At 42.9% G+C, this 16,289-nt stretch overlaps 2 protein-coding genes across 4 annotated transcripts; one reads left to right on the top strand and one right to left on the bottom strand.

Annotated features, from left to right (window-relative positions):
- Positions 1 to 2,467: 2,467 nt before the first annotated feature.
- On the bottom strand, positions 2,468 to 6,331 carry b3galt6 (UDP-Gal:betaGal beta 1,3-galactosyltransferase polypeptide 6). Of its 2 annotated transcripts, XM_036531974.1 has the most exons (3): positions 6,015 to 6,331; positions 5,843 to 5,918; positions 2,468 to 3,841 (listed from the first exon to the last, which is right to left on the bottom strand). In XM_036531974.1, the coding sequence occupies exons 2-3, from the start codon at positions 5,854 to 5,856 to the stop codon at positions 2,833 to 2,835; spliced, it is 1,023 nt and encodes a 340-aa protein (XP_036387867.1). In that variant the 5' UTR covers positions 5,857 to 5,918; positions 6,015 to 6,331; the 3' UTR covers positions 2,468 to 2,832. The 2 variants fall into 2 exon arrangements, with proteins under 2 accessions (XP_036387867.1, XP_036387868.1); XM_036531975.1 differs by lacking the exon at positions 5,843 to 5,918.
- An 826-nt stretch (positions 6,332 to 7,157) lies between these two features.
- LOC118779886 (45 kDa calcium-binding protein-like) lies at positions 7,158 to 15,750 on the top strand. 2 transcript variants are annotated; one of them, XM_036532208.1, is made up of 7 exons: positions 7,158 to 7,530; positions 8,381 to 8,704; positions 9,212 to 9,348; positions 11,032 to 11,145; positions 11,442 to 11,600; positions 11,890 to 12,065; positions 12,766 to 15,750. In XM_036532208.1, exons 2-7 carry the CDS (start codon positions 8,397 to 8,399, stop codon positions 12,940 to 12,942), a joined length of 1,071 nt encoding a protein of 356 aa, XP_036388101.1. In that variant the 5' UTR covers positions 7,158 to 7,530; positions 8,381 to 8,396; the 3' UTR covers positions 12,943 to 15,750. The 2 variants fall into 2 exon arrangements, with proteins under 2 accessions (XP_036388101.1, XP_036388100.1); XM_036532207.1 differs by having other exon boundaries at positions 8,366 to 8,704.
- Positions 15,751 to 16,289: the final 539 nt, after the last annotated feature.

Genomic DNA, 16,289 nt, shown 5'->3' with positions numbered 1-16,289 from the left:
ACTTTAATTCATAAAATGCTTAGTTGCGTTGGAAGTAATGTTAAAACAGAGGATTCATGGTCTCGAAGCCAGCCCTTGCTCTATTTCAAAGCATTGAAAATGGGCATTCTAAGCCCTGCCGCTGTGCTTCAACCCCACTGGAAAGAGACACAAAGAGCAAACTAATCCATCCAGAAATTAAACTCATTTAAGGAGCTGGATATGGCGTAATGTAAAGACCAGTCTGCATATTTCCAACAATGCATGCCCTTGCCCCAGCTAAAAAGCCACCTGTGCAAGGCCAGTCCATACAGAACAGTAAACGTATGGGTTTTGTTGTATCTGAGAAGGAGTTGTGAAGACACTGTCAACCAATAACAATGACTGTACAAGCACACAACAGAACAAGTACCTCTTGATACAAGGTCAGCAGAACTACATGAATGCATTATAAATCCAATTATCCTGTTAATTGATAAAAACATCATATTTGGTTGAGAAATATGCAAGCAAACTGAAATTATGGATGGGATTTAAAGAAAAAAAATGAGAAAGTGCTTTGCAGAAAGTCAGAAACATGTAGGCATCAGAAAAAAAGTGATCATAATCCAACATATCTAGCACATGTAAGCATGTCTGACGCATTAGCAACAAACATAATTCCTGACTGACCTTAATTTAGCAGATGTGGCAGAAGCAGCTACAATCTTCAGGCTAACAGACGCTAGGATATTACTATGTCGGTTCCAAAGTGACAGTGCAACAATTGTCATAGTGGATTTTGGAAAAGAGAGAAACAGGCAATATGTGAGGGGTAAGTAATCCTTAAGAAAAACCAGACATTTCACATTTAAAAAGTGAGCAGTGCCGGTCAAAAACATATGTTCAAATTTGTGCAGACGACACTGTGTCTTTATACATAAACACTCTATTTTCTGTTTCTGAAATGCACTCAATTCCTCTGTGTGATAACCGTACATCTACATCACAAAGGTCAAAGTTAAAGTTCTATGGTATGACTACATTATATAAGTATACTTCCACTCCCTATCTCACATAGAGCACGAGTATTTAGGAATGCAGAACTTCCAATTCAGGGCAGGCACAGTCACGCCCAAAAATTCGGAAATGCATTTGACAGTTGCAAAACGCCCTTTTTTTGTTCATTTCATTTAGAAAAGAACAAGTTAAATTTACCACCCAAGACAGGAAAGGCCCTGGTCAAAAAAAAAACAAAAAACAACTTGGTTGTTAAAATGTTCATCCCACTGTGCTGAACATCTCTGACAATTGACTAATGGAGTATAATTCTCACCTCAGTGTCCCAAAATTCTTGGCATCAACCTCTCTGTACAGGGTGTCCCATAATTGTCCTTTTACCCCTACTTGATTTGAGACAGCTGCAAAAGAATTAAATGCTGGAATTGATGCTATAGCTGGTGGCACTTATGTGCACATGGCCTCCGTGTTATGATAATATGGAATGTGAAGAAACGTTAGTTTGCAAAGCCTCTATGGTCACAGCGAGCACAATATTATCTTAAGCATTCAATCTACTACAGTTTCCAGAGAATCTGAAGCATCAGCGTGGGTGCTATCCTCTCCTGCACTGACAATATTGCGGCACCAGGTCTGGTGAATCATATTTTACATTTTACAGTATAGGATTATCATGGGATTAGTGAATTGCACAACAGCCCTATGAATAGCTTCTTTCAGCTAGTCTGTTGTTGCATGTATTTGTTTGGGAACTTTCTCTTTAACCAAGAACTCCATTTCAAAACACCACGCCCTGGGGCAAAAAGATTTATGGGACACCCTCACATTCTTAAAAATGAATAAAATTTAAATCACGGACACAGACAACAGGCACCCAGCAGGATTTAAAAACCATTTAATGAGAAAATGTTCAAGAGTTTAAATTTTCCATATTACACTGAAATAGTCAACATCCTTGTAAATTTGTACCGTTTAACTTAAAACAATATTGGCAAAAGCTCAGTCTAAATAATAAAAAAGTCCACACACCAGAAGCTGCAAACAGTGATTTTTATTCCTTTCCCTAAAGGAATCAGGTCATTTTAACACGGGGTTTGAAATGTGTGACTGAAATGTGGGCCAAAGTTTCAATTTAACCTAGGCGATTATACAGTGTCTCAAGTCTCTGGGTAAATCCTTGCAGACAGCTGTTAACAGTCAAATTAAAAGGCTACTTAAAATCCATTGTCTGGCTGCAGTCATAATTTCTCAGGCTTATCGTGAATTAGTCATGGAAAGTGATCGAGTGCCAGCCAAGAAGCAGCTTTGCCCTAGTACAGTATATATGCATGTGTCTGTGTGTGTGTGTGTGTGTGTGTGTGTGTGTGTGTATATATACATATATACATATATATATACATATATACATATATATATATATATATATATATATATATATATATATATATGGATATATATATATATATATATATATATATATATATATATATATATATATATATATATATATATATGTGTGTGCATAGGTCCAAGGTTATAGAAATAAGTACATCAATTGTGCCCTGCTTGCAGGTCCCACGTTTCTATGCACAGACCTCAAACTAACACAGACCGCAGTACAATAAATTTCACATTGGACCTTTGGGAGGAGGTGGGGGGTGTCAAGAGTCGACGTCACTCATCTGGACTCATTCACTATAGAATAACCTCCCAATCCTTACCCCGGGAGAGGAAGGCCAGCGGAGGACGTTACCACAGTGCCCGGCCAGAAGCGAGGCAGGGCAAGAATAAATAAATAAATAGGGGAATTTGAGGAGCGGGAGTGAGTGAGTGGCAGGGGTTGGGGGGTGGGCCTCAGGGGATGCCGTCTTTGCGCTGGCAGCACTGAGAGGGCGGCACGTTCCAGTCGTAGATGTAGGAGAGGCGGAGCTTGACCTCCTCCTTGCAGAGCCGGCCCTCCTTCTGCAGGGTCTGGTGCTTCTCCAGCATGTCTTCCAGGCTCTGCTTGTGCGTCACCAGGTACTTGTTGTTGCAGCCCCGCGACTTGTACTCGGTGTCGAAGCGGGGGTCGTGCGTGCGCCGCACGTCCACCGGCGCCAGCCACGCCCCCAGGGAGACGTCCTCGCTCTGCCACGCCTTCAGGTAGCCCACGTTCAGCCGAACGTAGTGCACCAGGTCGGCCGACAGGACGTAGCCCCCGCCCAGCGCGTAGGGCAGGTAGTAGTCGCACAGCGCCCAGGTGCTCTCCTTCCACTTGCCGGCTGTCTTCACCCGGCCCCGCCCCGAGAAGAAGCCCCAGTACAGGCGCGACGCCTCCTTGGCCCTCAGCTCCTCCTTGATGAGGTCCAGCCGGGCAAAGGTGTCGTCGTCGGCCTTGAGGACGAACTTGAAGTCCACGTTCTGGTCCAGCCAGCTGTACATGTGCAGCAGCTTGAGGGTGAGGTTCTCGTAGGAGTCCCGCAGCTCAGGCAGCAGCAGCAGGTCGCGGTGCCGCACCTGCTCCGTGCCCAGGTTCTGCAGGTCATCGGCGGGCAGGCCCTCGGTGCCCACCACGAACAGGCTGAGCACGTCCGGGTCGCGCTTGGCCAGCCAGGTGCTGCGGATGATGCTCCGCCGCTCCGTGTACTTGGGCCCCGTGGTGATCAGCACCACCAGGAAGGCCGACAGCTCCTTGGGGCGGGCCTCCTGCCGCTCAGGGCGGAGCTCGGAGCGGGGGGCGGAGCCGGGCGACTCGGCCGGCTTCAGCGTCTCGGAGGTGCACTTGGCCAGGAAGAGGAGGACCACGGCGAAGATGCACAGGCCTCCGATCGCCAGCGCCGTCTTGTGACGGCAAACCAACCGGACGAGGTTCATGGCGTCAGACCTGGGGGGTGGGAGAGCACGGCTTCATTTTGCAGGCCGGTTTAAAAAACAGTGCAGCCATTTCCCTGCAGATACAACCTGTGAAGAGCTGTGCGTACACCTTGTTTGGAGCAATGCTGAAACTAGAGGACAACACCACTGATATACTTGCCTTATCGTGCTACACTAATTTGGTTTAATTTCAACTCGTAGCAATCCACTGTGTACTTACACGAGTATGGAAATCTACATCATTAATCACTAATGCGTGACAGTCATTCTTTAGGTGAGTGAACAGAGTGGAGGTCATCAGTTGGAGGTTTCCACTTCATCATGACCACCTGCCTCTATTAAACCCTGGAATGGCTCAAGCCGCTGTTCATTGGCATTGCCGTTCCACCCCTCGATTCTGATAAATCAAGGCTTCCCATTACAGCTAATACTGCCAGTTCAACTAAAGGTTGATTCTAATTAGGTCACCTAGCTTGCACAGGATGTAGAAATGTAGGAAGACAAATGGATCCACAGTAAATAGAACAGCACAGAAACGCTGCCGAGTTTGGGGGGACTGTTTTTAGCTAGGCACCAAGAGACTGCGCTTTAGTGGGAAATTAGTGGAGTGCCGTCCTGTTTCAAAAGAGGCTTAGCTATATCCTAGGGCCGCCGCTATACAGGGCACGCTTCCAAAGGGCCCAGATTTAATATTTCACCAATTCTTTCGTTTTGATTCTAAATAGAACAAAGGTTTTACAGTGGATTTGATCGTTTGCAAATGCCTACGTGTATGAACATTAGAGATTATAAACGGAATCCTCCATCCGATAAAGCACAGATGAGTACGACGGGGACATAAACTACTTGCAATATTTTCCTCGAAAAAAAAACAACTCTTGGCTTGTCAAGTTTCATTCACACAAATAGCTGTTGAATTGTTGCTCCTCTGAGATCCACTCTACTTGGCAAAACCCCTCAGGGTTTTTGGAAAGTCGGAGAATAAAGTATATTTATGTCGTCATGGTGAGGTTTCACATTTTCCTTTTAAAAACATTTTGGAGTACCGTTAACTGAAGTAGTTACATGCCTTTTTGCCATGTTTGCACCTACATACCAACGCATCCTTTATGCGATCGCAGCGTTGGATCTATAGCAATCTGCAGAACATGGAAGCTTTAAACATAAAAAGCTATCTGTCCTGCTGGGATTCAAGTTTCTGGTTTCACACAGAATGCCCTTGTGGCTATGAATCACATTGTTCAGAGATGGAAAATCTGTCATTCTGCTTACAATATACGGAAATTCAATATCGCCAATATCAAACTCTACATGGATGCTGATCGCAGCATAATTCGAACCGGTGTTTCATGACTGTCAAGCTAGAACAATGCAAACTAACGTTACCAAAATGACCAACGTTAATGTAGCTACACAATTGCACAGAACTAACATCTATGTACTGACAACATCACCTACTTTTAACTAAGTAGCCAATCAGCCAACTAAGTTGTCAAGTGCCTACTTAAAATAACGATACGTCGTATACACCGAAAGCAATTTTGATCATTCTTTGGAAAGTAAAACATTTTAGCTAGCTGGCTACTTACCTAGCGTTAACTACTTTTTAGCAAGCCAGCTAGATTTGTGTCGCCATCAAAAGATGCTAAGCCCCCAAGTACCTTCAAGGAGAAGCAGACTAACAAAATGTGATATATTTGCAGCGGTTGTTGTAAACGTATTAACTACATGGATGGGTACACAAAGTAGACAAAATACTCAATAGGTGACATCGCTTGCAACCTACAGTAGCTAGGTAGTACTTTGCAATATTACATTTGCAGTCTAACGACTTAGCTACTGGACAGGTAACTAATCCAGTAACAACACAAATGGACACGTTTATTTCTAGACTAGATCATTAGCCAACTACACAGTTAACTAGCCAGCTAGGGTTTATCATGACAATGCAAGCCGTTCAGCATGCTAACGGGCTACCTTGCTAAGTCATCAACTATACACGACTGTATACCTGGTCGTGGTCATCGAGCAAACCAGGCACTTCACTGCTAGCTAGCTAGCAGTCCAAATAGGTGTCCGATAAAAATCTGCTTAAGAGAAAAGAGGAAAAACAGCTAACAACTCACACTGTGCTAGACGTGTCAATCAAAAAAGATGACTGCTGATCTAATGGATAATCTTACCCGATCTCCAAGCATCATTTCTCGAATGCGTAGATGACGAATATGGTTAGCTAGCTAGCTAACTGGAGTCGATAATACATTGACCATGCATTGCTCGCTTATTGCAAAATGTGCCGAGACATTAAACAAATCCCTTCTCCGTCTGACTTGGAGGTCAGAATGTTTAGCGGATACAGCTAGCGTTATCTGTTTATCACACAGGATCCGTCAGGTCCATGGCAGAAGCGCTAGCAACTAGCCACTTAGCTATATGTCTACACCTAGCCAGCTATCATACTAGTTAACCGCGTCCAGTTTAACCTGTCTTTTTCTATTCAAGCCGCTTCACCGTCGTGTGTTCAAATATGAAGCGATGACGGAGCCCAATATACAATATGCCACACATTGGGTGCCCCCTGATGGACGGAGGAATTAAACTGCTAAATGATGATGATGCACACATTTTGGACAGTACGTGTTAACTTAACACTATTAAAGGATAGAATTTATCCTGTTGAATATTTAATATTCATCTATAAAAACAGTTATCATTTTACATATGTCCACATCTCAAATTAAAAATTCATTCACACCTTGAGCGAATTACTTTACCCAAACATGCAATCTTCACAGATCATACCAAACAACAAGGACGTCTGAAAATCTCTACTATGGCATGTCTTCGTGTCACCCACCAAGCCTCTTTGGTACCTCGGTGAAAGTTGGCAATACTGGACACTCAAAATCTCGATTCACCTTCCGAAGCCTTCAGAAAAATATCTGTCACCCTAAGAAAAAAATGAGTTGCACTGTTTTTTTCGTATTTCATCCCTTTGATTTTCCCATATGTCTATGCTAATGAAAAATGTTTTCAAAGGAGTAAAACGCCGCTCACGTTTGTAATCGGCCAAACTGTCAAAAATATTGTGTAAACGTTCACTTTAAATGCCAGCAAATTGTAGGGGTTTCAACGAATTTGGACATTTACAAAGATTAGCTTCACATGTTGTACACTGAGAACATTAAATCAATGTGTCACAAGTTAATCACTTCTGCTGATATCAGGGGTCTTATTTGCCTACGGCCCAAAGTCACTGACCTCTGAAAAACCCCATCCACTTGATATTTAAATCTACCTCCATTTTAACCACCAGAAGGCGGAGGTTAACACTGTTCACATTAGGAAGTTACTTTCCTTATAGGAAAACACCGAGCTACCGTTAGCTATCTGATCGCCGTATAGCGAAACCACGTAATTTAAATGGAAGCGGGAGGGAAGTGACCACGTCACTATCCATAATTTTAGGAAAAGCCACGTGTACAGGAAATAATCAGGCGACCTGAAACATGTGAGAGCTCTCAACCTTGCGAATGGTGTTTCAACGGGTACATTTTGAGGTTTGTAGGTACAGATCGCTAGCTGGTTGGTTAGCTTGCTAGGTGGCTAACAATTTATTGGCGGCTGGTTTTGGCCACACACTGAGGGTCATCGGTCATCCTCACCAGCGACAGGAAGATTGTGGATAGTAGCTAGCAGGTAGGTCAAACTAAAATCGCAAGATAGTTATAATTGTACTGCTCCTGGTTAGTTACTAAGATCCATTAGTTAATTGCCATTTTATACCTGCGTTGTCCTTGTTTTAATAGGTAGTTAATGTTTACTAGCTAACGTTAGCTAGCTGGAGTAACTGTACAGGCTGTTTAGCGCTTGACTCTCAATTAGTCAGCTATGTGCAGTCTGTATTATATAATTGGGAAAATTACATTAAATTACAGTGTCTGGTTTTCTGGTGTTCTTGACATAGCGGTTAGCACGCCCATCTAAGGTACACACCGTCGGGTTCATGGATTGACAGATATCTGCCGATCTGACCATTTGCGCTTTGTGAGCACTAACGCTCGTTCGCTTGCTTGTTTGCTTAAAGACTGTTCGCATAAACTGATAATCTTGACCTATTAACGTTAGGTTATCACATTGCACACGAAACAAAAACAGCCACAGCAGCTAGCTTGGTCACTCAGGATAAAACGCTTCGTTGTCTATCTTGCGAAAATAATAGTTAGGTAGACCTGTGTTTATAAACGATACCTTCTAGAATGTAACTGTGTTGCACGGGAGGGTTTTGGCTATCATCATAACACAAATGGTATAGCCTACTAGAAATGAAAGTTATTCAAAGCCATTCAGATCTATGAACTTGAGACTGTAAGCAATGCGATGCAGGTGTAGCAGGATTCACTGATCTCTATATGACCTGGATGGCTCTGTCTACTCGCAGAGCCCACGAAATCTACCGCAGCAGAATGTGTGCAGCAGTTTTGATTTGTTTTATTGATTGTTATATTGACATTTTCAATGACTTCCTTGACAGCCCCCTTTACCACAGATTTTGTAGGAACATCATGCATTTGAGGAGAGGTTGGTGTAGATGCCCAGGGTCCATCTCCCTGGCCCTTTTAGCTGCGCTCCTCTTGATGGGTGTCCAGGCCCGTCCGGCCAACATGTCGGCCAACCGGGACAAGAAGCCCAACAGCAAAGAGGAGAACGAGATCCTTCCACCGGACCACCTGAATGGCGTGAAACTGGAGATGGATGGCCACCTCAACAAGGACTTCCACCAGGAAGTCTTTCTGGGGAAAGATATGGAAGAGTTTGAGGAGGACTCCGAGCCCAGGAAGAACAGGAAGAAACTGATAGAGATCTTCAGCAAGTACGGAGTCAGCTTTAGGTTTATTCTCCACATTGACAATGGATGAGGAGGAGTAGTAGTCTTATTTGCAGCTCGTTTTAGCCTCCAAAACCCAGCACCACTTATGCAGAATTAACTAGTAGCCCATACGTTCCTCAGTGATCTTCTTGTCTGTATTGTGTTTGAATCTCACTGATAATAGCTTTAAAGGGGTTATGCTGTTTCACAGACAAAGATAATTAAAATCCTTTCATGTTTTACTTCAGATTTTAAGATGAGCCTGTTTAAACTTTTTGTCAAAATTTCATTTATAATGGCAACATTTGATGTATTGGTTGTATTTTATGGGGTTGGTTACAGCAAGATCTTATTCTCACCTGCAATTCATGTGCTGATGCATGCTCATGGAAGGTGTGAATTGGTTCCTGCCTTGACCCAGGAAGGTTGACTGAGGACAGTTACAATACCTGCGTATGGCTTTTGTGGCAGCATCAACTGTCATGAAATGTATCCCCTGTTCCCCTGTAGGGTGGATATCAATGAGGACAAGAGCATCAGTGCCAAGGAGATGCAGCGCTGGATCATGGAGAAGACACAGGAGCACTTCCAGCAAGCAGTGAAAGAAAACAAACTGAGCTTCCATGCTGTCGACCCAGATGGTGACGGTAAGGCACAATGTAAAATGAGTTCCTAGAGATTGCACCTATGTGTCACGATGTTGTGGATGAACAATGCATTCCTAATTGCAATGCAGAACCAGAAGTGAAACACTGCGTACAAGTCACCACTGATACAGGTTGAAGGGTAACATCACCAAAAATATGTACCTTACCTTACAGTCAAGTACGTATGCAAAAAGCACTACCACAAGTTAAGTTGTGCTGATCTGAAACTATGTAGTCTAATAAACTAAGTAATATATACACTACCCTATATCCCAGTGTCACTAGATCGCAATATCCATAACACATTGCAGTACTACAAGTAAATAAGTGGCAAGTAATACAAGTAGGAGGTGCTAGGGGATAGGGTGTGAAGTGGAAACAAGATACAGTCTGAAGTGGTGGGTCTTCAGTCTGTGTCAGAAGATGGCCAGTGATTCTGCTGTCCTGACCCCTGTGGGGGGGGGTTCATTCTGTCACTGGGCAGCCAGTGCAGACAGGCATCGTGGCTGAAAAGAGCAGCCCTGTTGGGAGGGGACAGTCAGTTGCCCCAAGGTTGCAGAGCATAGTGATCTGGCTGGTACCTACGTTTTGTACAAAGAAGAATAAGCATGCTCGACTCACCACTGCAACCTGTGAAGAGAAAGACAGTTGGTTATTAAGGATTGCTCCAGGGCTTCTGACAGTAGAAGTGCTGTAAGTGGAGTAGCTTGTAGTGTCTAGGCTGAGGGAGATGTCTTGAAACAGGGAGGAACGGGAGGGGGGCATGTGAAGCATGTTAGTCTTAACAAGGATGAGCTTCAGGTGGCGGTCCACCAACCAGTGTGAAATGTTAGAGAGACCTGTGTGTCAGATGGAGGAAAAGAAATGAAAACTTAAGTGTTATCAGCATAGAAGTTGTATGAAAAGCCTTGGGAAGAGATGACAGAGGCATGAGATGGCATGTAAAGAGGATGGGGCCAAGTACAGAGCCTTGAAGGACACCCATAAGCAGGCTGTGGGGCTACACAACTGTTCCAGGGCAGCCTGAATGAACTTCTAGAGAGGTAGGATTGAACCCAGAGAAGAACTGTGTCTGAGATCCCCAATGTAGCTACGGTAGACAGAAGGAGGGTGGCGTCCATTGTATCACAGGCTGCAGAAAGGTCCAGAAGAATCAAGACTGAGGAGTGGGAGGATGCTCTAGCTGATTGAAGAGCTTCAGTGATGGAGAAGAGGGCAGTGTCAGTGGAATGATCAGCCCTGAAGGCAGACTGGAAGGGGTCAAGAAGTTTGTTCTGTGAAAGAAAGGAGGACAGTTTCTTAGCCACTGCACATTTAGAGAGGATCAGTCAATAATTCTGGATGGCAGATGGGTCGAGAGTCTGTTTCTTCAGCAGGGGTGTGACTCGAGCCTAATTGAAGGCTGCAGGCACACAGCCTGTGGAGAGTGACAGATTAATTAGAGAGGAGATGACTTGGTGAAGGCTGGGAAAGATGGTCTGAAGAAAAGATGAGGGAATGGGACAATAATAGTGACAGTAATGTCTGAAAGTGGAGAGAACGTAGAGAAGGGTAGGAGAGTGGGAGCAAGGAAAAAGAGGAGGAGATTCTATCATATGTCTTACAGCCTTTTTGAACACTGGTGGACAGAGAGATGAGTATATCCAATCAAGTAGGTCGAGTTCTTTTTTTAACCTTTTACAGGTCATGTGACATGGGATGAATATCGGGTGAAGTTTCTGGCCAGCAAAGGCTTTGATGAGAAGGAGGTGGCTGAGAAGATCAAGAGGAACGAGGAGCTGAAAGTGGATGAGGAGAGTAAGTCTCTTCTAAGATTGAATAAAAATGGTGAACTCAAACTGCACTCTATTATTTGCTTTCTGGATACTATCATCTACAGCTGTCTCAAACTTAGATTTACTCAGATGATCAACACTGCAAAGATGGGATAACAGTGCCCCTCACTGGGCTTGAACTTGTGCCCCACAGGTACATAGTCCTGTGCCCTATCTGCTGCACCACTTTCCCGTGACAAATCCATAGCAGGCTGTTGTTGGGTGTCCAGTTCTAGCCACGGATGATTGTAACAAGTGCATTGTGTCTGTTCTGCTCAGCTCAGGAGGTCCTGGAAAGCCTGAAGGACCGCTGGTTCCAGGCTGACAACCCCCCAGCAGACCAGCTGCTGAACGAGGAGGAGTTCCTGTCCTTTCTGCACCCTGAGCACAGCCGCGGCATGCTCAAGTACATGGTCAAAGAGATTGTCCGTGATCTGGGTATGGTCAATGCCCCACTGTGTTCAATCCTTCAGCAAGATTCAGTAATAAGTTCAAGTAAAATATGAAAGCATCTGTGGGCATAGATTCATAGTTTACCTTATGATGACAAGCAATAATGCTATAACATTAATACTGTTTTAGGTGTACTGAATTTGCTTTTGTAAGAATAAAATGACTCAGGCTAAAAGTGGTTAATCTAAATCAGAGATAACGGTGTTTTCTCATCTTGAGACGCATTTGTGAACACCCAATAAACAAGAACACAATTCTGTTGTAATATCCACAGACCAGGATGGCAACAAGAAGCTGACCCTGTCTGAGTTCATCTCGCTGCCCATGGGCACAGCGGAGAACCAGGAAGCGCAAGACATTGACGACGACTGGGTGCGGGAACGGAAGAAGGAGTTTGAGGAGGTCATTGACGCCAACCATGATGGTATTGTCACCATGGAAGAGCTGGAGGTGGGTGGCTCTCTGCATCTTTCAAATCTAGTCAAAATCAATATCATCATTATTACAAAAAAGCTTATTATAGAAATTCAGTATAGATTACGATGCATCAACATAAGTCTGTATAAAACACAAAAATGCTTCATCAATTGCATTTGAATTACATTTTGAGGATAAGCTAATATTATTATAAAAGGGGAAAAGAACTGCATCATTTGCATAGTAGTGACTGAACCCCTAGGAAGCAGTTAGTGGATCCAAAAGGTAGGCACAAGGATTTGGTGTGTGGAGTTGAAAAAGAAGCAGAGACAGGTGATGGTAAAAATGGTTTGAAGAGATGAGCATGATGTAGATTTTAGAAAAGATTTGGAGAGGTTCTTTAAGAAGACTGAACATTTGTACAGTAATTAACATCAGTGGTGACAAGCAAAAGCCTGGCAGAATTATTGCAATCCTATAGATTTTCGATCTCCAAGAAATGTGAAGCACTCATTCTCATTAAGACTACTTACTGATGCCCTTATGTCATCCGGGATGAAAATTAGATAGCAGAACAGGTCAGCTCTCCAGGGTCAGGTTGACTTCCAGAAAGATGTTCAATCTTGGCCAAAGCCATACCCTAGGAGTCAGACAGTGTTATTGTTAGAGTTCTGTGCCAAAATTGCGGTGCCCAAAGCCGCCCCCTTTTCATTCGCTTCCATTGGCTTTGCAGGAGTACATGGACCCCATGAATGAGTACAACGCCCTCAACGAGGCCAAGCAGATGATCGCCGTCGCTGACGAGAACCAGAACCACAACCTGGAGCTGGAGGAGATCCTCAGGTACAGCGAATACTTCACTGGCAGCAAGCTCATGGACTACGCCCGCAACGTGCACGAGGAGTTCTGAAGCGCCCTGTTCCCTTCACCACGTCTCTCTCCACGGATCTGCCCACCAGACGGGAGTCGCACACGCACCGGTTCTCAATTAAAGGACCGTTTAATTTACAAAGCTGCTGGGTTGCGTTCCTTCCCCCCGTTTAGTTCTTATGGTACGTTCCGACGCTGCCCTTGCCAGTGGTAGGAGGTGTACCTTACTGTCATGGTGTGCTTGTTGTCCTCAATTGGACTTGCTTCTGCTTGTGTTCTTCATCTGCCAACAGTTCATTGTGGACGGTGTGTTACCCTCATAATCATGTGAATAGATGTACATAAGAGATATGTTCATAAGAGCTTATATTATTTTGTCCTTCAAGTCATGGCCTTAAATATTCTCCTCGTTTAACGTTAGACAGTTGTTAAAAATAGAACGCATAAACAGACGATTGCATTGCGTGTTTTGACAGTAAGGGAGCCAAGTTCAGCAGACATTTGGATTCATTTCAGTGAATACATCATCATTCAGACAGCCGGATTTCTGCTGTATTCTGCCCACAATTATAGTAAACATATTTTGAAGTAGCACCAGTGAAGGCAGTAAATTTTTTATCAGATGTAATATTATTTACTTGTGACTTTATTGTGCATTGACAGAATTTGGACATTTTCTTTATCCCCTCATATGAAGAAATTCTGAAGGGAAGGCTTGATTGAAATCCGTGCCACTCTAATCGTTTAGTCAGTTAACCCCAAAAAGAAGCTTTAATATAAAAGCATAATGGTGTTGAATAGGCCCTCTGTAATACACGCTTTTGAATGTGTTGGAGAAGCTGCTGTGCCTGTGTTCCGGCTTGAGAGCTCCCCCTGAAAATAAATTATTTATGATTGTAAATATGTGTAAATATTTTGAAACGGTGTCCCTTATACATTTCATGGAAATCCAAATGGGTACAGAAGTATGCGGCACTGCTGAGGAGTTTCCAGACACGTCATCAGTTGCGGCTGCTTTTCGTTCACATTGACATTTCTGATGTCAAACCTCAGTGGTGTATGTAAAGTCTTCTTGTACTCTACGTCCGGCCCAGTTAACTGAACCAAGTGCTGGAAACAACTCACATCAGTGTAATGGACAGCTTTTTAGGGAGCTTTCTTTATAGATGAGCCACCTTTAAAGTTACCAGCAGTCTTTAAGTCATGTTCTCAAGTATTTTATTAATCTCTCCTTTATTATTTATTTCTTAGTTATTATGTAGCATTTGTGTGTGTTTGTTAGCTCAGGCCAGACCTTCTGCCTGCCCAGGTCTTTTACAAGCACAGCTGAGTGAGCCATCATCAAATGTATGTTTTTTTTTTTCCCTCCTCTCTATTCAGTCCATGCTTATAGGTTAGTCCCAGTATGGGTCCTCTAATGCATTGCAGAATACAGGAATGCTACCATCCTGTTAATAGTGGGCTGCTCATTTGTTAAAGGGCAATTCAACCCATACCACCCAGCATAAAAAATGTATGAACTCCGCTACAATGAATGTGTAATGTTAAATCATCTAGTATTTTGGATGCAAAGTCATTGTTTTTTCCTAGGAGTTTTGCATTCAGTCAGGCAACAATACAATATGAAGCATTTGTTTAACGTTGTTCAAGAGCATAGCTCTTGTCAGCTTGTCCATGTCTCAATATCTCAATATTTCAAACTGTTCGTGCAAGGGAAAGACACCCTATTGATTAATTCATTCATTTCTCTTGCAAATCTAGATCAAGCTAAATTTAAAGCTGTATTGTGATATAAAAAAATTGTATGAAAATTGTCATTATAATTGCCCTCATACCCTTCATCAGGTGCCTCAGAATGCTGAAAATATTCCTTCATTTTTTGGAGAATGAAGTGGTAACTGCATAGCAGGTGGTGTTTTAATCTATTTGTGTTTAACCATTTGGGCTGTTGAGAATTTCAGTAATAGTTTGGTAATAGTTATACAATAGATTGTAAATAATTGAGTATGAAAGTATATTTGTACAAGAATCAAAGAGTTTTTTTATCTGTTGAAATTTAGTGCATTATTGGTTATTGACTGAATACAAAGGTATTACTGATTATGTGTCTTTAGCATTCCCTCCTCTGTATATTTTGGATTCCTGCCTTATTGAGTGGTTAGTTTTCTGTTTGTCTGTTGACTTATGAGGTGCTGCATATTCGTGAGCCAAAAGCACCACCAACATGTAGGTCGATCAAAGCATCATCTCGATAAAAATATCTTTTAGTTTGCGTTCCTTTCATCACCACTATCCTGTGGAAATCTGTCATAATAATTGGATACAACATTGATGTTGATGTCAAACTGGAATTGCATTTCATCATCTAAACCCGCCCTTAGACCTGTAAGCCAAGCATAAGCTTCTGTTTTGTCAGGCATCTTTCATGCGCATTGAATTACAAATTGACATGAAAAAAACATGGTTTTTATTCTAGTTTATGTGGGTTATCATAATCATCGTCCAGTCAGGCGCTTATTTATGTCTTTGATATCATGCACGGCGCATATGCTTGAATGAGCACTGGTTATAGTGAAATCTACAGCATTTGGAATAGACTTTCTTTGGTGGTAATGATGTGCTTTGTCTCCTTGGTTACTCAGCCACCATATCAAAAGTAGCTCGAATGAATTTCATTTTAATTGGCAATTAAACTTACTGAAAATATATGCTGTCTGGATTTTATAATGTATATGTGCTCCTTCTTGCATAATAATGTAACAAAACATGTCATCAAAATGAGTGGGACTTGTATCTCAAATGCTTTAAAATTGATTACAAATAAAGGCGTGAAGTGACCAACTAAAAACATTTGTTTTCATGCACACAGAATTCTCACAGACTGTCCACAATCAGTATGTGTCAAGTTCCAACACAAATCTGCAGAGGTGTCAATGGCAGTGAGGGGACATTCTTAAAACATTACACTTATGTTTGTGAGGGCAAGGTGCTCACCCCTGCACTACAGCACCAGGTCTGCTGCCTCCTCCTTCCCAGTGGCTCTGAGGGTGTACCTGTTCAGAAGTATCCCAGTGTGTGCAGATGTATGCACACATGCATGTACACACATACAAAATCATGAGAAATTTTTAATGCATTGACCGAGTGGTAAATGATTCAGGGATAGCTTAAGAGCTATCCGGTAACATTTTGACATGTCCACTGCAAAATACATAACATTTCATATGAGTGGAGAAATGGTTTCAGTTAAGTGAGATTTAAAACAATTTCAATAGGGAGTTGGGCAGGTTACATGATGTGTTTTAATGCTTGTGTGCAATGATCGACAGGATGCTGTCAAGGAAGCGGGTGGGATCTGGAAGAGCACTGAATCCTTGTGCATATTTT

This window comes from Megalops cyprinoides, chromosome 6, assembly GCF_013368585.1.
Source record: "Megalops cyprinoides isolate fMegCyp1 chromosome 6, fMegCyp1.pri, whole genome shotgun sequence".
NCBI lineage: Eukaryota > Metazoa > Chordata > Actinopteri > Elopiformes > Megalopidae > Megalops > Megalops cyprinoides.
The sequence above is the reverse complement of the archived record's forward strand: the minus strand, read 5'-3'. Positions and strand labels throughout refer to the sequence as shown.

Excerpts from the sequence above, each read along its gene's own strand:
- LOC118779886 (XM_036532208.1), top strand. The coding sequence starts at position 8,397 with ATGCATTTGAGGAGAGGTTGGTGTAGATGCCCAGGGTCCATCTCCCTG. Across the intron at positions 9,349-11,031 it reads TGTCGACCCAGATGGTGACG|GTCATGTGACATGGGATGAA; the intron begins GTAAGGCACAAT and ends AACCTTTTACAG. Across the intron at positions 11,601-11,889 it reads AGAGATTGTCCGTGATCTGG|ACCAGGATGGCAACAAGAAG; the intron begins GTATGGTCAATG and ends TAATATCCACAG.